Raw genomic sequence first — 20143 nt, 5'->3', positions numbered from 1 at the left:
CTGTACTAATTAAAGCAACCCCCCAGACCCCTCAAAGCACATCTATAAATGCCCAATCATGCCAGATGCTGAATATTTCATCAGATGGGCTAGACACATCTTTTAAGATGCTTTTTAGTTCCTTTAAGGAGAGCGTACTAAGTCCCTCATAGGATTGAGCCCCTGCTAAGCGATGCTTATTTTCTGGACGTTGTCATTTCAGTTTCTGCCCAAGCCAGCGACTGCACGTGAGTCACTATGGCAACCAAGCAGCCCCCACCTTTGATGAAGAAGCACAGCCAGACGGACCTAGTGAGCCGACTGAAGACACGGAAGATCTTAGGAGTTGGAGGGGAAGATGATGATGGGGAGGTTCATAGATCAAAGGTAAGGACTGCCAGAGGAGACTGTGGTAATATAGCACCTTTGCAGGTGTACAGAGAAGGGACTGGCTGGCCCTAAGAGAGAAATAATGAGGGCCATATTTTTGGCAGCTCTGCAGCAAGGAGAAAGGTGATAAAAAACGCTCTTAAAAATGGTCACCCCCTTGATGTCCATGGAGAGTGTGAGAATTTGGGAGCTTGCACCTCCTTCTTTAGGGCCTGCACAAAGAGGAAAAACTGGTCCCCTGTCTGGTCTGTGAAATGAACAAGTGCATTTGAAAGTCACATTAAGACTCAAGAGGCTCAGTTATAATGTTTTCACATGCTGGAGCGAGGAAAAAGACATGCGCAACTTGCCTATTTATGAATTCAGTTTTTCTGGGCTAAATATTCACAGGGGTATCATGATAAACAGAAGCTCATAGGACATTTACCCTTGGGGGTTAGAAGCAAGGAGATGCTCTACATTTGAATTTTCTGGTGCTGTGAAGGCTTAATGGCAGGTCAGCAGTCACTGGAGAGAGATGTCACTGCAGAAGAATGGCCAATAAATGTGAGAAATAACTGGATAAATAGTGGCATGAATCTGAGTTGACAGATCTTTTTTTTTCTGTCTGAGGTACAGATAAATGGCTCGTGGGGAAGAGACCTTCAGATTCCAATACTCCCCAAGCTTTGTGGACGTTCAGATCCTGATCTGAGCAAATATCTTGGGCCTGTCTCTTGGATGAGCAAAAACAACACCCTGTATCTGAATGTGAAATCAGAGGTTCAGGCTCCTCTCTAGATGATGAAAATAGGTTTCTAAGAAAGACTGGCTGGGATAATGGGGCTGGTTTTCTGCCTGAGGAAAGGACTAAGCGATGAGGTGCAGTCACCTCTCCAAGTGCCTGTTTTTTCCCAAGTGTAACATAATATCTAACATCTTGATCAGTGAAGCAATTCAGAACAGGATGGGCAAGGAAGATAACTGGGGAAGGCAGGAAAGAAGGAAACAACAGGAGTGTATGTAGAGGTAGATGGAAACTAGGAGACGGTATGCTCATTGGAAGAGACTAATAAGAGGGAAATGGGGAGGGAGGAATTTTGTGGGGAGAGATAGGGGATTGATTAGAAATTAGGCTTGACTTTCTCAAATCCTAGTATATGCTTTATTTAGGATTTTAAACGGCCCATCACCCCTAGGACCATAAAGTATTTGCTGTGCTGCAATTTCTGGACCTCATGAATGACTGAAAATGGCTCTGGGGAAAAAAAAAGAAACAGGCCATGCACATGTATCTATGTGTTTCTGTGACCACTTGACTCTCTCCCTTTCGTAGTTTGGTTCAGAGGCATGAGCTTTTGTAGGCAACAGCTATGATGAAGTATGATGTCTAACAATGCTGGCTGTTGTCTATGATGGAGATGCTGCTGGTTGATGGAGCCTCTTTCCCAATCTTGTAACCTTTGTTACTTTCAATGGAGGTGGAACTGGTGCTGGGCAGCGGAGCCTGCCAGTGCCTCTGACTGTGGCTGCCTGGAAGCAGTATAGGTATGCTCCAGGGAGCAAAGGAGGCACAAATGTAGTCTGGGTCAGCTGTTGTGACCTGCATGGGGGGTGCCAGGTTCATGTTCCTTTCAGAAGGCCAGGAGCACTTCATCCATATGAAGTGTAAGCTGGTGTCTTCCCTGGAGGAGAAGATTCACGGATTGGAAGCATGGGTATCCATGCTGCATTGCATCTGGGATCAGGAAGATTATTTGGACAAGAGTTCAGAAAGGCTGGTACTGGAGGGGCCAAAGAGCAATGTGGAGAAGTGGCAGCATGTGACTACTCGAAGAAGGGAAGTCTCTAGAACTGAAGAGGAGAGGACTGAAGTCAGCAACTCCTTTCAAGCAGTCTGCGGTGGAACTGCTGAGGCAGAGGAGAGGACATCTGCAGGCATGAGGCAGAGGAGGCAGCAGCCTAGAGAGCAGGAAGTGCAAGGCTCCAAGTACAGGGGCTCCAAGACCACTGCACAAAGAAAGAAAAGAATAGTAGTATTGGTTAGTGACTCCCCTCTGCAGGGGACAAAGGCACCAATTTGTCCAGATTTGGGGACCTGGGAGACATGCTGCGTGCCTGCAGCCCAAATTCAGAGAGTCTGCCAAAGCTCATCTGTCCTTTGGACCACTACCCCTTTCTGTTTGTCTGTGTAGTTGCCAATGATACGTCCAGGAAAATACTGATCACATCAGAGGTGACCATGAGGCTCCTGACAGAAGGATTAAGGAGCTTGGGGCACAAGTGGTGTTCTCATCGTCATTGATCCTTCCTGTGGAAGGCAAGGGTCAAGGCAGAGACCATAGTATCCTGGAAGTGAACGCATGGCTGAGATGGTGGTGTCAGTGTTAAGACTTCAGCTTCTTTGACAATGGATGGATGTTCTTGAGAGGAAGACTGCTATGAAGAGAGAGGATCCATCTGACAGGAGCAGGGAAGAGTATCTTTGGGTGTCATCTGGCCAACCTAGTCAGGAGGGTTTTTAAACTAGGTTCCATGAGGGATGGTGATCAAACCCCCCCCAGCAACAGTGCACACAGTCCAAAGGAGAAAGGACTTGAAGCAGTGTAATTCTGAGAGAGGGCCAAATTGCTACAGAACTGAAACAAGTCACACAAAAAGAAAGGGAGGAGGTCAAGATGCAAAATGCATCTGATGCATGTATACAAATATGAGCAGTATGGAGAATAAACAATATGAGTAGTTCTTTTCACAAGCTCCTGCCTAGGAAAAGAACTACAACTTGATTGTCATCACAGAGACTTGGCGGGACAGCCCTTATAACTGAAATATGAGCATGGAGGGTTGCGCTGTGTTTCAGAAGGACAGGGTTGGGAGAAAAGATGGTGGTATTGCCTTGTACATCAAAAACACATACACTTGTTCCCTGGTTCAGGAGGAAGAAGATGGCAAAGCAGAATGCATTTGGATGAAGATGAGAGGTGAAATACGCTGCACTGGTGTAATGGTGGGGATTCATTATAGGCCACCTAATCAGGAAGACGAAGAGGATGAGGTACTTCTCAAGCAGGTGACAAATCTGTCCAAAAGCTATGGGATGGTACTGACGGGACTCGTCAATTTTCCAGACATTTGGTAGAAGAACAATGCAGCCAAACATAATGTCAAACCAGTTCCTAACTTGCGTGGAGAACAACTTTCTCTTCAAGAAGGTGGAAGATACAACTATCTTTGATCTTGTCCTGACCAACAGGGAAGAGCTGTTGGAGGATGTGAAGGTGATGGGTAACTTGGGAGGAAGTGATCACAACACACTAGAATTTTAGATCCCGAGACAGGGAAAACATGAGGTCAGTAAAATTAGGACGCTAGACTTCAAAAAGGCAGATTTTATCTGACTCAAAGAGTTAATAGGCATAGCATCTTGGGAGGATAGACTGAAGGGTAAAGGCACCCAGGAAGGCTAGGAGCTTCTAAAGGCAAAATATTGAAAGCCCAACATAACTGTCCTGATACCATGTATATGTATGTAGGGAACAGGAGAAAAACAAATGGAAGTGTGGGATCATTGCTTTACAACTCAGGACAGCTGGTTACTGACACTCGGGAGAAAACTGAACTCCTGAATGACTACTTCGCTTTGGCATTTCACTGGACTAAGAGAAAAATCATGAAAATCATGCTAGATAAGGTTCAGAATGGGCATGGTGGGAATGACTGCCTTCCTACCATTGACCTTGAGCTGGTACATGATCAGTTAGAAAAATTAGACATTTATAAGTTAGCAGGACTGGATGAACTTCATTCAAGAGTGCTGAAGGAGCTGGCCAAAGTCATTGCAGGACCTCTGGTGAAACTCTTGCAAAACTCATGGCACTTCAGGGGAGGTCCCTGAAGATGGCCAGCGTTCCCATCTTCAAGAAGGGGAGGAGAGAGGACCTGGGAACTATAGGTCAATTAGCCTAACTTCTATCTCAGGGAAAATCCTGGAAAAATTCATCAAAGAGTCTATGTGCATGCAATATGTTTGTAGAAGGTAGGATTCTGAATGACAGCCAGCATGGCTTCATCTCGGGCAGGTCTTGTTTTACCAGTCTTGTTACCTTCTATGACCAGGTAACTCACCACCTGGATAAGACAGAGGAGGTCAACATTGTATACCGAGACTTCCAAAAGGCCTTTGATCTGCTATCTCATGATGTTCTCATGGGGAAAAATGAAGGACTGTAGGCTTAACTGCTCGACAGTTAGGTGGGTAGGAAGCTGGGTGCAAAGTAGGACCTAATGAGCGGATCTGTGTCATCCTGCTGAGAAGTGGCCAGTTGTGTCCCTCAGGGGTCTGTGCTTGGTCCAGTGCTTTTCAAGACCTTTATCAATGATTTAGATGTGGGGGTAAAGAGCTCACTGGCCAAGTTCGCAGATGACACCAAGTTATGGGGGAGCATGATCATGCTTGGAAAATAGGCTGCAGATACAGGCAGACCTAGACAGGCTGGCAAATTGGGCGGATTAGAACCAAATTAAGTTGAACATTGAGATGTGTAAAGTGCTCCACCTGGGGATGAACAATCCCCAACATACTTACAGTCTTGATGGTGCCAAACTGACTAGCACCATGACTAAAAGGGACCTAGGGGTAATAATAGACCACAGTATGAACATGAGCCATCAGTGTGATGCTGTAGCCAGCAAGGCAAACAATACTCTGGCATGCATCAACCAATACATCTCAAGCAAAACCAAGGAAGTGATTCTCTCGCCTTACGCAACATTGTTGAGGCCACAGCTGGAGCGTTCTGTCCAATTCTGGGTGCCGCACTTCAACAAGGATGTGGAAAAGCTTGAGAGAATCCAGAGAAGAGCCACCTGTATGATTTAGAGACTTGCAAGGCAAACCATATGAGGAAAGGCTGAGGGACTCAGGCCTCTTCAGCTTAAAAAAGAGAAGTCTGAGAGGGGACTTGGTAGCAGTTGACCACTATATCAGGGGAATACATCAAGGGCTCGGCGAACAACTGTTCACCAGGGCACCCTTGGGGAAAACCAGGAGTAATGGCCACAAACTCCTGGAAGACTGTTTCAGGTTTAACTCTAGGAAAAGTTCTTCACAGCTAGGGTGTCCAGACTGTGGAATAAGCTCCCTCCAGAGATGGTGCAATCTCCTACCCTAGAAATCTTCAAGAGGAGACTGGATGGTCACCTTGCTGGGGTCACTTGACCCCAGTTGTTTTTCCTGCCTAGTGCAGGGGGGCTGGACCTGATGGTCTTGCGAGGTCCCTTCCAGCCCTTAACAATCTATGAAACACAAAAAGAATGGCAAGAGACCAATGTAATTGCACAAGGCATTTTAAAAATTGCTCAAATGCAAAATGAAAGCACACAGGCAATGGAAAAATTGGCAGGTCATCAAGGTAGCATATCAGGAAATAACAAGAACCTGCAAGACAAAATCAGGAAGGCAAAGATAAAGAATTGGATGCACCTGGCAAAGAGGTTAAGGACAACAAGAAGAGGTTATGTAAGTATGTTGACTGGAAAAGAAGGACCAAGAAATCTGTGGGTCCTCTGGTAACAAGCCAGGGAAAACTCCTAGCTGAAGAGAGAGAGAGAATGCAGAGCTACTCAACAGCTACTTTGCCTCAGTCTTCACAAAAAAATTAAGCTGCCGGACACCAAATAGAAATTATCTGGAAAAGGAAGGGGGAAAGCTGAGGGAGTAGATAACAAAAGAGATGGTGAGAGACCTTTTGTTGGGTCTGAATGAATTCAAGTCATCAGGACCAGATGAGTTTCATCCCAGAGTTCTGAAGGAACTGACCAAGGAGATCTCTGAGCCCTTGGCAATGAACTTCATGACATTTTGGGAGGTGGGCAGGTTCCAGAGGACTGGAAAAGTGCCAATGCGGTGCTCTTTAAAAAAAAAAAAAAAAAAGCAAAAAGGAGGACCTGGGGAACTACCGACTGGTTCGCCTCATCTCAGTACCTGGAAAGTTACTGGATCATATCCTATGGAACGCTATTTGCAAGCATGCAGTCAGCATGGATTTATGTCAAATGAACCTGATCTCCTTCTTTGACAAAATAACTGCTTGGATAGATGAAGGGATTGGTGTGGATGTAGTGTATCTGAATTCAGCAGGCCTTTTGACAAGGTTCCATACAACCTTCTCATAAACAAATTGGAGAAATGTGGGCTGGCTAAAACTACTACAAGGTGGATAGATAACTGGTGCAATAGCCACAAGCAAAGGGTAATTATTAATGGGTCCATGTCAGAATGGCAGGAGGTTTCAACTGGAGTCCCACAGGGATCTGTCAATACATTTATTAACAATTTGGATGCCAACATAGAAAGCTTCTTGCCCAAGTTTGCAGATGACATGAAACTGGGAAGGACTGCAAACATGCTGGAGGATGTGAGTGCAATTCAGATGGATCTTGACAGATGGGGAAGTTGGGCTAGAGCTAACAGGATGAAGTTCAGTGCAGACAAATGCATGACACTACACCTCAGGAGGAATAATGAAAAACACAGAAACAAAATGGGGGACACCTGGCTGGATGGGAGCATTATGGAAAAGGGCTTGGGAGCCTCGGTAGATCACAGACTCTATATGAGTCTGCAGTGTGATGCAGCCACGCAAAAGACAAATACAGTTTTGGGCTGCATCTGTAGAAGCATTAGGTGCAAGTTGCGGGAGGTGGTACTGCCTCTCTCAGCACTGGTTAGGTTTCATCTGGAGTAGTGTGCGCAGTTCTGGACTCTACATTTTAAAAAGAACATGGAGAAGTTAGAGAGGGTCCAGAGGTGGGCACCAAAGATAATCAGGGATTTGGAAGGCAAGTCATATGAAGAGAGCCTGAAGGAGCTAGGCATGTTCAACTTATGGAAAAGGAGACATGATAGCAGTCTTCAAATACTTAGAGCTGCCATAAAGCAGAGGGAAAGCACCTTTTCTTTCTTGCTGAACAGAGGAGGATGTGGAACAATAGCTTGAAGTTGCTGCAAAGTAGATTTAGATTGGGTATCAGGAAAAACTTCTTCACCATTAGAACAGTGAGGCAGTGAATAGACTGCCAGGGGAAGTTGTGGGCTCTCCATCACTGGAGGTATTAAAAAAGAGCTTGGACAGCCACTGGTTGGGGATGATTTAGGCATAGCTATGCCCATTTTCTACCATGTGTATTTCCCATGCTTCTGGACTTTGCTGGTTGCTTTTCCCCACCTCCCTCTTCTTTCTGCTGTGTGTCCCAGAGGCATTGGGTGTTGGTTACAGCTAAGTCTGGGGACTTCAATTGGGGTATGCTGATTAACCTGCTAGGAGGAAAACCAAGGTTCCTGGCTAGATGGTCTTTTCCCTCTCTCAGGGTCTGACTGGTCATCATATTTGATGTCAGGAAAGAATTCTGGCCAGATCGGTATGGACTGTGGGGGGTCTTGCCTTTCTCTGTAGCAGGGGATGTGGCCCTTTACCCAGGACTTCTTGAGAGTATATTGACAACATTTATAGAAGAAGGATGTTGGCTGCCATGGTTTTCCTGCTTTACCTGTGGCAGGTTAGGGTCCTAGGACTATGTTGTGTCAGGGTTGAGGGTAGTCATATGTAGAGTTTTTAGTTTATGGTTGTATGGAATAGTTTGAATAGGGATGATCCTGCATCAGGTAGGAGGATGGACTAGATCAGCTTTTCTCAACCTATGAGTTGTGCCCCAAAAGTTGGTCACAAGAATATGTGAAGTGGCTGAGAACAAACTTTAAAAAATGAATTCTCCTTTAAAGGAGAAAAATGTGGGCAACCGTGGCTTTTCCCTTGAAGACTGGCAGAGTTCCAGCCTGCAAGGGGCTGCTTGGGGGCCCCCATGCCCTATACACACCCTATCCTGCCCAAACACCCATCCCCGCACACATTGGGGTGGAGGGAGGCTGGGGCCTGGGGGCAGGGGCAGCAGGTTGGGAGTGAGGTGGCCATCAATGTTTACAGATGGGTCCTGGTACAAAAAAGGTTGAGAACCACTGGACTAGATGAGCTCTGGAGGTCCCATCCAGCCCTACTTCTCTCTGATTCTATAACACTTAGGCCTCTCTGAACCAGTTAGTCTCTAAGGTACCACTCTACCCTGCATTCTGTCTAATCTGGCTAATGATCTGCCTTTCCTCCTCTGGTGCATCCAGCTCTTTAGGAAGCCTTTTGCAACTGAGAAGCAGCCACATCTGCTGTGTGATCCAGTAAAATGACAGCAGTGGGTGGAATTGCCAGGCCTGTGGGGGTGGACAGTCCTAGAGTCTCAAGCTGGTATTCTCACCTCATCAGAGATATTACTTTTTAAATTTGGGAGTATACGTGAGTCTGTGGGTGGTTTACATTTCTTTGGAGAACACAGACAGATACACATCTCTCTCTCTCTCTCTCTCTCACACTCACACTCATACTCACACTCACACAGCTGCATCCCTCTTTTCCTCTTTGTCTTTGTCTCCTTTCAACCTGTTGCATGCATACTGACACATAGGCATCCAAATTGCTTATACAGAGATTCAGAAGCAGTTCTCTGACTGCTCCTGGGCTCCTGACAGGGCATCAGAAACACTGGGCAGTGTAAGACTCTGAATAATAGTGACAGACAGTTGTTTGGGGGAAGGCATCACTGAACTCAGTCCACAGTTATGCTGGGCCCAAACTGAGTGTGGGAGGAGGTGGCTCTGAGACGCATTCCCTAAGTCCAGAGCTATACAGGAGCTGAATCAGCCCATGAGAGAAGTTAGAGCAGTTGCAGGAATGAAGTTCATTCCTAGGGCTTATAACATTGGCCCAGAGACAGCTCACCTCAATCTCACCCCCTTTCTACCTTTCATCCCATATTCTCCCCACCTTGGAGTGCCCTCTATATGGGGAGGGGAGCCAGAGGATTACCTCCAAGTTGCCTCTTTCGGGGCACGTGTCATTAAGAATCATCTGGATTGACATCTGGCTCATAGTCGCAGGAGCTAGACATGGACAAGACAGACAGTGACAGGCCTGTCTCTTACAAATAGATTATTTGTCACTTTTTAATGCTATCCAGATCATTTTATCTAAATGAATTAAAAAATGTTGCAGCTAGGATGGGCCAGGAAGGATGTCTGGTTGGTTTTGTTTTTTGTTTTTTTTTCCCTTCCAGTCTGGACTTCCCCAGCTGAGGCTTGTTACTGTGAGAGAGAAACATAATCACATTATGCAGGGGCTTACAATTCAAGGCCTTTACAAACTGACTCTTCTGTTTTTAAAGCTGAAAACAGATCTCAAGTTTAAATTGGGTCTGATTGACTCTGGCTTTGACTCCCACCAAAACAGGGTGGTCCTTTACACACAAAGCTTGAATGGCAATAGATTCAAACTAGCCATGATTTCCCTGGGCAAAAAGGGTCCTTAAAATGGGACAGTGGGTTTATAAATCTGTAGGATCTCTCTCTCTCTCCCCCCCCCCCCCAAAAAAAAAAAAAAAGGCTTTGTCCCTGAAGAAATTCAGCATCTCTTTTTTAACAGGTTTGAACTGAATTCAGACCCTGCCATCCCCAAAACCAGACACACATTCTAGTTCTGCAAGTTTAATTTAATTACTGTGCCTAAGACTTGTAGCAGGGGAGGAAATGGACATTTGGCAACACTTGAAAGAAGGTGATGTATCATATTTGGGTGGAAACCTGCACAGGAAAAGATCCCTTGGAAAATGGGTAATTACAACAAGTATTTGATGTCTGCTTGTATGTGGGCCAGAGAGATGTAATCCACATTATCTGGAGTTTGAAACATAACTCTATGTGAAATTAAAAGCTAATTGATCTTGTGCATTGACCAGAGGGTACAATCCCCAAACTGCTATTTTTTTTATATCCACATATGTGCGTTTGCATGTGCTCACACACACGCGCGCGCATGTACACACACGCTTCTGTCCCTGGAGGCCTGTCATGACAGGTTACAGCAGTAGTTTTAGTGTGTTACATAGAGTTATCCTAGTGTTTTAGGGTTGGCCAGGAACTGCATTTAAATTAATGAATATGAACTCGGTCTTTAAATTGTTAAACTATTGGAGGAGTTTTATTAGGACATCCATTAAATGTCCTCTGAGCTGATCTTTTATGGCCATGACACTTCCAATCACTTCACTCACCATGTTCTAATGCAAGTACTCTGGGAATTGGTGTAATGATTTACCAGGCCTTTAGAGTCTGTGTTGCATTGGGTTGCAAACAGGTGTGTGAAGCCCATTTCAGCAGAACAGCAGCTCTAGCAAATGTGTGGGCTCATTCTGGCCCCTGTATTACATGCTCCTCAAGGTCACCTGAACCAACACTTGTTTTCATTTCGTCCTGGAGAACTGAGAAAGAGGAATTTGCCTAAACACAGCTAGCTGTAAGTAGTTTTTGAGGCCTAGTACAACTCCCACCCTTTTCTCTGTCAGGAAATGACACAGACTGGAATGCAAAGCCTCCTTTCCTCCCCAGCTGACAATGTTAGCTGGAGATAAGCAGGAAGCTCCTTTTGGTCTCCTATTGTCATTTGCTTAGTAAAGATTTCTCTTTGCTCTGGCATTGTGCCCCCTTGGATGCTCTGCATGTTTATTTGGAAGTCTTCTCTGTTGTAGGCTGCCTTTAGTCTCTGCCCTTGGTTCCCTGTCTGTAATCTCCAGCTGTCTTCATCCTGTTCATGCTAGCCTCTTCCTTGGTGCTTCGGGGTCCCTTGTAATTCACTAACCTGTTTTCTTAATTTACTTTTCTTCAAGTTCTTTGAAACTGGCCCAAAGGATTCTTGGCTGCATCTGGGGATATGGGTGTCTACATGACACCTTGACATAGAAATCGGGGAGTAAGACAGAGGCCCTTTGGCAACTGTTCAGGCAGAGGTGATTGCTATTCTGCAGTAGCTTTTTTTTCCCTATGATGAGGTATTTAGCAGGATTCTCAGATTCATGGGAATCTGACAGGCCATCCCAGAAGTGCTTCTGCTATGGCCTTAAATTTGCAACCTTGTCAACTGTGCACATTAGTGCTCATGACACCACAGCCCCTTCTGCACTAGCAAAGCTGGCTTCCAGCTTGGGAGATGCAGACAGAAGGTTACTTTAGTGGCATTAGCTCTAGCTGGTACTGTGAGGTTCTGAGAGGAATAATGCCCTTGGTCCTGTATGCCCTTTGTTAAAACATTGTTCAACCAGAGCTGGCCACAAAATCTGGAATTTCCGTTCTCTAACAAATTATGAAAAAAAATGCCCTATTTCCAAACAAAAGCACAATTTTGGAAATTTCCTGAGGAAGGGAAGAGCTGAATAAGACAGCTGGGAGGAGTTACAGATCCCTGGCAGGAACCCAGACAGATGTAGTTAGCCATGTTCATCTGAAGTCAGTCAGAATGCATGGCAGATATGCATCGTTAGGTCTAGTACATGTAGCAGGCTTACCTTTTCAGAGCTTGGGTTGAGTCCCAGGATCGAGGGTCTGCTGTTTGATTGGTGGAGCCCGCCTACCAATCCAGAGGCAGCACAAGGGAAGCAGTGCCCTGCCCTTTTCTGAAGGGAGGGGGCAAGGAGCAGCAGGACCTAAATCGGAACTGCACCAGCCAGGTCCAGAGCACTTCCGGGGTGGAGCCCCTGAAGAGTATAACGGGGTGGGGGGAGCGTGCTCAGCAGGCTGGGGAGAGATGATGAAGGATGGTGAGGAGAGAGGAGCGCCAGAGACAGCCATCCTCGGGACCCTGCTTGAGCTTCAGTGGTGTGCGAATCGGTGCACGGGGATCAGACTCTAGGAGCTGCTCAAGGCAGCTTGAGCCTGTGAACTCTGCAAGCGGCTGGGCAGTCGGTGTGCAGATCGGCACATAGAGCTGGCCCTGGGATCAGCTCGAGGCTGCTTGGGCCTCGCTCGGTGCGCAGGTTGGCGCATGGAGAACCACCTTGGAAGCAGCTTGCGGCTGCTTACATTGGCCCTGGCCCTAGGCTGAGTGACTGGAGCCCCGCAGTGCGGCTCCACTTTTAACTGAAAGAGCCTGGTGCCCAGAGCAGGGCCTGGGAAAGGGGAGAACCCCCAGTGTGAGGCCAGGGAGTTGAAGCCTACAAGGGCTTGGCTCTCATGAGAGAGAGAGCCCTGGGTGCCCAGTGCAGGGTGCCAGGCCATCGAGCAGCGCAAAAGGTGCTGCTGGGGAGAGGCTCTCGCAGGATCAGCTACCAGGGGTTGAGCCTTCTCTTCTCTAGAGAGGAAGAATAAGCTGCTAGGGAAGCAGACCCCGCAGGGGGGGCTGACATGGGTGAGACAGGTCTGCTACCTCCATCCTCCATTGTGGAAGAGAGCAGGGCTGCCTGCCTGCCTGCACCCCTTCCCCTCTCTAGCTGGAGCAGCAAGAGCTGGATGATAAGGGAAGGCGAGGGGTGAGGAGGAGCCTGGCTGGGGATGCAGCCCAGTCTACATGGGGGAGGGGAGGGGAAATGACACACACTGCCTCCCCCAGGGGGTCTGGGACAGAAGTTTCATAAACTAATTTGACCTAAATCAGTTAAGTCTGATACTACATTCAGCCAGGTTTATCTTAAACCCGTTTCACCCATTTTGAAACCAGTTAATGTACACTGAGCTGTTTCATTACAGGTTTAAACCAGTTTCTGATCACTTAAACCGGTTTATGTGTAACTTCTGTTCCAAGCCTCAGAGACTACCTAAATAAGATTATATAGAAAGCATAAGCTTTTGTGAACCCAAGTTCACTTCATGAGATGCTGTGATAGGAGGTTGAAAAAGCAGAGTATAAGAGGGAGAGAGAAATTACAATATAAAAGACAAGGGCAGGAGAAGCCAGAAAGCCTTGGAGTGCCAAGCTTCAGCACAGTATCCATGACATGGAAACAGTGGAGCAAGGAGTCCTAACCCTGTTGTGATCTATAGCAGAGTGACCCAGGAGCCACAGATGCTGGAAGCCCAGGCAAGTAAACTGACAGGATGCCGTGTACTGAGCTGTGTTAGAAGCTTATTACAACCACAGCGCTTCCAAAAAACACTTTGGTTTTGATGAATCTGCATGTTTCTATGAAAGTCCTTTTCATGGGAAATTCTTGACCTACTTGTAGCCCCTGTGTAGCTAAGAGGCCTGACTAGCCGTTTTTCCCAGTGCCCCTTTCCCACTTATGTATACCCTGGTTTCTTGACCTCCCTATTGTTCTGCAGATCGTGTAATTGTGTAGAGCTATTTTTTTGCATCAGGAATGCTGCATAGAGAGAACCGATATTGCACCTCATTTTGCTGACAGGCAAAAGGGGCCCAGGTAAGGGAGGGAGTGCTCTTAGAGGTGCTGGGAATCAAATAACCTTTGGCATGTCCTCAAGGAGGACTGAATAATCTTGATGAGATTTAAGAGCCTTGCTGCATCCCTCTCTCCTCACACTCATGGAGCTGGATATCTGTTTTTTCCTCAGGTTGCTGGATCCTACCTGAAGGGGCTTGGGGAGAGAGCTGCTGTAGTACTTTACACATCCTCGTTTTATTTTTTTTTCCAGATCAGCCAAGTCCTGGGTAATGAAATAAAATTTGCTGTGCGGGAACCTATTGGACTCAGGTAAGCTTTTATGTCTGAATTCGGAGCTCTGGCTTGTGGCATAGGCATGCCAGGATGGGGAAGGGAGCTACTAGCTCTAACACTGCTGGCCATCTCCCACATGCAGCCTTGCTTTCTCCTTCATGCAACTAGCCCTAGCAAAGGCGTAGTGAGCTCAATGAGTTCCTGGGGTGGGATGGGGGGAAGGGGAGGGAGGGCTACAAGAGTGAGGTATGCTGACCACTGTGGGGCAAATTAGGAAGTCTTAGTCTTACCTTCCCAGGCTACTGCAGCCACTGCTGCTTCTCTAGCAGCACCTGCTCCAGCAGGAGCAACCCCATAGCTTGGCGTCCTGGGAGCCAACCCTGGTGCAAGGCTGCCCTTGCCATAGCAAAGGCTCCTAGGAGGTGATTCTGGCACTTTTCTCTGCCCATACTCAGTGCCCGGGACTGGTGCACCACTTGTCCTGCCCTAGTTACACTACTGAATTGCAGCGGGGCATGTGCCTGGGGCTCTTTGACAACACCTTATGTCAGGTAACCCAACTTCTTTCTTTCTTCTGCTACAAACTTCCTGTGCTCCCTCTCACCAGCAGCCTCTTCTGAGCCTTTTTATGCTCTCAACAGGACATGTATGCCCATGTGACGTATTGCATTCACTGTACAGGCAATGTCAGAATATCCCTGTATGTGATGACTCTGATGAAGGGGTGCTTCATTCATATTGTATGGGTTATATTGGGGATGCCTTCTTTGCAATGGGTAGTTTGTGTAACCAGTGACATTTGAGTAGGTGAGATGGAGTACTGCACCCCTGCAGTATGCACAGCAGGTACCTCACCTGTGGGGCAATGGCTGCTCACCTGTATGAAGTCCCTGCTCTTTGATGTGCTTACATACCGTGTGGTGGGTGATAGCACGGGATTGTGCACTGGCTGCCACTCATCTATGATATGTGTGGTGAGGGCTTACCTTTGTGAAGAGCATGTGGAAGAGACCTACCTGTGTTGAGGAGCGGAGCCCCTGCATTCATGAAATGTCATCTGGAACCTTATGCAAGTCTGCTGCAGGTCTCTGAGCACTTTGAGCTGTTGTAGAGCCACTACTGAAAGAGTGATTCATATAGGATGAGGGAGCAGAGATCTCCAGAGCTGGCTTTGGACCTATGCATCCTGCCACAGTACAGTCTTGTGTGCTGCTAGGGAGCCCACAGGTGTGGAAGGGATGAGTTGTGAGTTTGCAATCCATGAGTCCCGTGATGCACTGGGACATCTGCTATAGCTTGGCTTGGTTACTGATTTGGGGATGTATCTGATGATAGGCAGTCCTGGGGGGCATGGGCTCTGAACTGTGAATACACCTGTTGGTCCTATTTTTCCTGAGCTATGAGTACCATTTACTGATTCTGGACTGTTCCCATTCTCTTAAAGTGGATGGGAATGTGTTCTTGTGGGATGCCCAGCTTTTGCTGGCCACTGAATCAACCCCCATGACTACCAGCAAGCCTGGGAGTATAGCTGTAAAGAAACAAAGTGAATGTGCCATTCCATAGGCCATTGACCTGCCTTTAGTTACTTTCAAAGGATATCTGCTCCCCCTTAAGTCATTGGGAAACCTGCTGATTTCAGTAATGCACTCTCAGGCTGCAAATATCCAGTGGCATTGTAGATGGTCAGAGCTTCCCCTGTCAGAGGTTCTGAAGGTTAGTCACTTCACCTTGACTGTTTTATGGCTGGCTGTGAAATCCCTTGGTTTTTTGTCTTTATTTCATGAGAGCTTCTCTTACTTGAGGACAGTAGAAGCTGTATCCACCGTCTCTCCCACTTAAGCATAAAGAAAAGATCACAAGCCATCTCCCCTCCTCCCTCTCATCCTGGGTAGGGGTTTTGCTCTGGAAGAGGTATGGGCCACAGCACTTGGGCAGGTGAAAAGGTAACGGTTTGAAGATCTCAGGGCCTCTGATCTGTGTTTCTTTCCATGCAGGGTCTGGCAGTTTGTCTCTGCCATCATATTTTCGGGGGTTGCCATCATGGTAAGTGAGAGATCCTGTCCCTGACAGAGCTGAATGCTTGGCTGCCAGAGGGCAGTGGTGACGTAGCATGCAAGATTCTGTCATCACCTCCCTCCTCTCCTTTAACAGCCACTGCCACTTTCTCTTGCTGGTATTTGCTGGCCCTGGTCCTCTGCAGTGAGTTTTTATCAGCAATTTTCCTGACAGGTTGTTCCTAACATGAGAGTCCCATTCTCCTTTACAGGATGACAAAACCACACATGGCACCTCTGTCCCTCAGTCACTGGGGAGAGGCTTTAAGCAGACAGCTGACATCCTATGATATTATTTGTCCAGCACTCCTTTTCCTCATAAATGCCCGATTTTACAGTGCGTGCCCCTTTGCCCCAGGCAGAGCTTCTGCTGTTCTACTTTTCATTGTCCCCAAGTGACCCAACTCATGCAGAGCCACTGAGATTCTCTCTCCTGCTCCTCTTAGGCTTTCACTTTCCCTGATCAGCTCTACGATGCCATCTTTGAGGAGGAATCGGTCAACACTAAGACTCCCATCCGGCTGTATGGAGGAGCCCTTCTCAGTGAGTAACGCTCTGGGACTGTGCTTCAAGACTCACTCAGCAGCTCCTCTCGCTCCCAAGGATGCTAGACTCAATTTTGCATATCCGAGTTAAGAATCCGAGTGTGCAAATTCTGCACTAGATGTAACTGTAGATCTAGGCAGAGCAGAATTGGGCAACTTCAGAATAACTGACACATCAGCAGATCTTTGAAAAAAGGCTAATTTCCCACAGCACTGGGATCAAGAAGAAATCTGCCTCCCTCCCCATTCTCATCCCAGTATTGTACGGCACAGTGCAAAGAGAGAAGATGGTAGATTGTATGCTGCCTTTTTAGCATCTGACATTGGCTACTGCAAGTTGGTCAGATCTATTGCAGTCAGAGAAGCAGGGAGTGGAGAGTGGGAATTGTTATTTGGGCACGTGGGCCTGATGATGAGCATCAAGAGCATGGGGACCCACTGGGTTTATTCAAGTGGAGGCATTCCCTTGCCTCCATGAAGTTGGAAGCACTGAAGACAGCTTCACTTCCTCCACCAACTCCGTGCTCTGTGATCCCTGGAATTAGCAGGTGTGAGAAGACTTCAGAACATTAATCAGCAGTTTTGCAGTGCCATATTGGGAGGAGGAGGATGTGGTGGTAGAGCTGGGGGCGAAGGAGTGGAGAGTGGGAGGTTTGGGGGGAGTAGTGCTGCAGATTTCTCTTTGGAATTAAAACAAACAGATAAATTCAACAAATATGCAAGAGCTCAAACTCCCAGGGTGCCATGTGTCCCAGGGGGAGAGGAGAAGCCTGCCCTCCTACTGTTACCCTGGGTGTACTCACGCTGGTAACAAATGCAGATATCAGAATTTTCAGTCCAGTGCCTCTCACCAGTTCTTAACCTAGCTAGGCATAAAATCTCACCTGCAAATTGTTCTTGGAGTCTGTAATGCAGAGAGTGGTAGGCTGGAGAAAGGGGATTGCCATTGGGTGCAACTGCTAGGCCTTTTCTTCTTTAAACAGCGGCAAAGATCACAGCAGGTGCTAAGCCTGGTGGGCAACAGCATCTGGCATTCTGCTACAGCTTAGATAGCCTATTTTGAGTTTAGGGGCTGCCCAGCTTCTCTCCTAGCCTATAGTAGCATCTGGTGGTGTAAAGTAGAAGTGGAGCAAATCACCAGCTCTTGAAAGCCCGGGTGCTGTGTTGCAGCTAACATTTTTGTGGCTTTGGATTTCCCTTTTTCTTTTCCTGTTTGCCAATGTAGTCATAACAGGACTCCTCACTCTCTCAGGTGTCTGATCTGCCTCTTTCCCTAGGATATCTCATAGCTCTTAAAAGCAGTTCTATTATGTGTTCTCTCTTCTCAGGTATCTCCCTTATTATGTGGAATGCCCTATACACAGCTGAGAAGGTCATTATCCGTTGGACTCTACTTACAGGAGCCTGCTACTTCACAGTACAGTTTCTAGGTAAGTAGCCCTCACTGCAGTGAGGAAGGAGGCAGTGGATGTGTTGGACAATAAGCCTGTGTGAAAAGGATAGTATTTGCTTCAGATGTGACTGATTCACGGGACAGTGATTTGATTCGGTGGTTCAAATCACTGTCCCGAATCGTTTGGGCTGAATCACACAGGCCCACCCCCAACCCAATCTCCCAGCCTGGCAATGGCTGCCCCGCCTGCCCCAGCTCCTGGCATTTCAGGGGAAAAAAAAGCCCCTACTCACCAACTGCTGCCCAGTGGGGGAGGGGGGGGCGATCCTCACTTCCCCATGCTGCATGGGGGGCTCTGCTGCGAGCCCCCTGAGCCCTGTCTGCTGCCCCGCCTGCCCCAGCTGCGGCTCTTTAAGAACCCCCCCCCCCAACAACCTGCACTCACCTGTTCCTGCCCAGCGGGGTGGCAATCTCGGCTGCCCCCCACTGCCTGGCACTATGTGGGGGGATCTGCATGACCCCCCAGGAGCCCCAAGGCCACTGCAGGAGCCAGTGAGTCTTTTTTCTTAAAGGGTCAGGGCTGGGGCAGGCAGGGTAGCCATGGTGGGGCTGGGACAGCGGGGTGGGGGGGCTTGTGACAGAACCACCCATGCAGTGGGGGGCAGTGGGGATTACCCCCTGCCTGGCAGCACCTGGTGACTAGGGGCTTTTTTTTTTTTTAAAGGGCTGGGAGCTAGGGCAGGTGGGGCAGCCATGAGGGGGGTTGGGGGGGGGGGCTGGGGGAGCAGGCAAGGGATGGGGCCTGGCAGGGGGTCTCCTTCCTGCTCCTCCAGCCTCCCCTCTCCTGCCCCCTACTTACCAGCTCTGAGTCCAGCTCCATGCTGCAGCGACTGGGGACTGCCTAAATCATCAAAGCTCTCTGAATCTTTTCTAAATCGATTCAGAGCTTCAAATTGATTTGGACCTTTTTATTGGTCCCGATTCAATTCAGATTTGGAGATTTGGCCACCAAATTGGTCTGAATCTCCTCCTAACTGAATCACCACCCAAAGCTTCACACAGCCCTATTGGAAAAGTGTTATATCTCCTCACTTGCACTTTCCCTTTGAAGAAGGGAAAATGGGGTAAGAGGATGGGCGCTAGTGACAAAGTAATGTTGCATGCACTGATGAGGCATTCAGCAAAGGAAGGTTCCTGGTCTCATTTATGGTAAGCAATGTGTAGGAAAATCACTGAATTTGCTAGATTTATACTAGTGCAATTAAAAGCAGAATTAGGTCTTGGTGTTCTGAATGGGTGTAACTAATACAGCAAGGGAACTCAAGAGGTGGAGGGCAGTAGAGAAAGAAAAGCTGCCTGTTTATTTTGACTGAGACATCTGTAGAGTGACTGACAATAGGGCTAAATGCAGACAGTCAAAAAGCCCAAGGCTGAATTGGTTCAATCTTCACAGATTAGTTTAAACTGCATAGATTGGAATGATAAGCAACTGAACAGACATTCACTATTGATCCTGGAAATGCAGCCACATGCTTGCAGTGGTGCAGACCAGAAGCAGTGGGCCTGCTAGAGCACTCCTTACTGTTTGGCTGGAGCAGACAGCTTGAGCTAAGACTAGCCCACCCACCCTGGAGGAGGGTGCTGGCAGAGGAGGTGCAAAGCATCCTGGGATGCTGGCGGACTGTGAGTTGACTTGAATCTGGGGGGTATCTGGGACAAAGTCAATAAACTGATTTAACCTAAATCCATTGGCAGCACGTACGGGGTGCATGTGGGTGCACATTAACGTGGACCCCCTGAGCATGGCAGGGCACCCCCTGTGAAAAGGCACCACCGACACTGCTGGCTGTGCCTGAGGGTAGTACACACTCTTCAAACTGCTGTTTCAGACTTGGTCAGAAGCTAAGGCTCAATGTGTCCCATTTCCCACCCTCCTTTTTTTCACCAAATTAACACTTCGATTGTGGGTGATGAGACTCCTAAGGAGCCTTGGGTAAGCAAAACACTGACCCCAGGTGTTCACTTAGTGAGGACACAAGAAGGGCATTGCTGTTGCTGCCATCCCAGATTCCACAACTGCCACAGCTGGCCCAATCCCTGCCTCCACCACTGCTCAGGTCACAGACCCTGGCTGTTACATATCTGGGGTTGAGCCTGTGGCTGTGAAATTGCAGAGGACGTGGGAACCTGCCCAGCCCTCACCTGTAGCTTACTCTACTGTTGAATGTGGCCTCAACAACATTTTGGTTCTGTGATGT

General features: G+C 47.7%; 1 protein-coding gene across 4 annotated transcripts in view; it reads left to right on the top strand.

Moving 5' to 3' along the window:
- The window catches only part of TP53I11 (tumor protein p53 inducible protein 11), a 55630-nt gene that overhangs the window by 30879 nt on the left and 4608 nt on the right, over positions 1-20143 (top strand). For all 4 annotated transcript variants that reach the window (XM_059722776.1, XM_014602313.3, XM_014602314.3 and 1 more), the window contains 5 exons: positions 203-366; positions 13868-13926; positions 15888-15936; positions 16394-16490; positions 17821-17922. In XM_059722776.1, coding sequence (XP_059578759.1) covers positions 238-366; positions 13868-13926; positions 15888-15936; positions 16394-16490; positions 17821-17922 — 436 coding nt within the window. In that variant the 5' untranslated portion in view covers positions 203-237. The remainder of the gene's footprint in view (positions 1-202; positions 367-13867; positions 13927-15887; positions 15937-16393; positions 16491-17820; positions 17923-20143) is intronic.

Source organism: Alligator mississippiensis, chromosome 2 (genome assembly GCF_030867095.1).
Source record: "Alligator mississippiensis isolate rAllMis1 chromosome 2, rAllMis1, whole genome shotgun sequence".
NCBI lineage: Eukaryota > Metazoa > Chordata > Crocodylia > Alligatoridae > Alligator > Alligator mississippiensis.
Note: the sequence above shows the minus strand (reverse complement) of the source record. Positions and strands in the feature narration are given on the sequence as shown.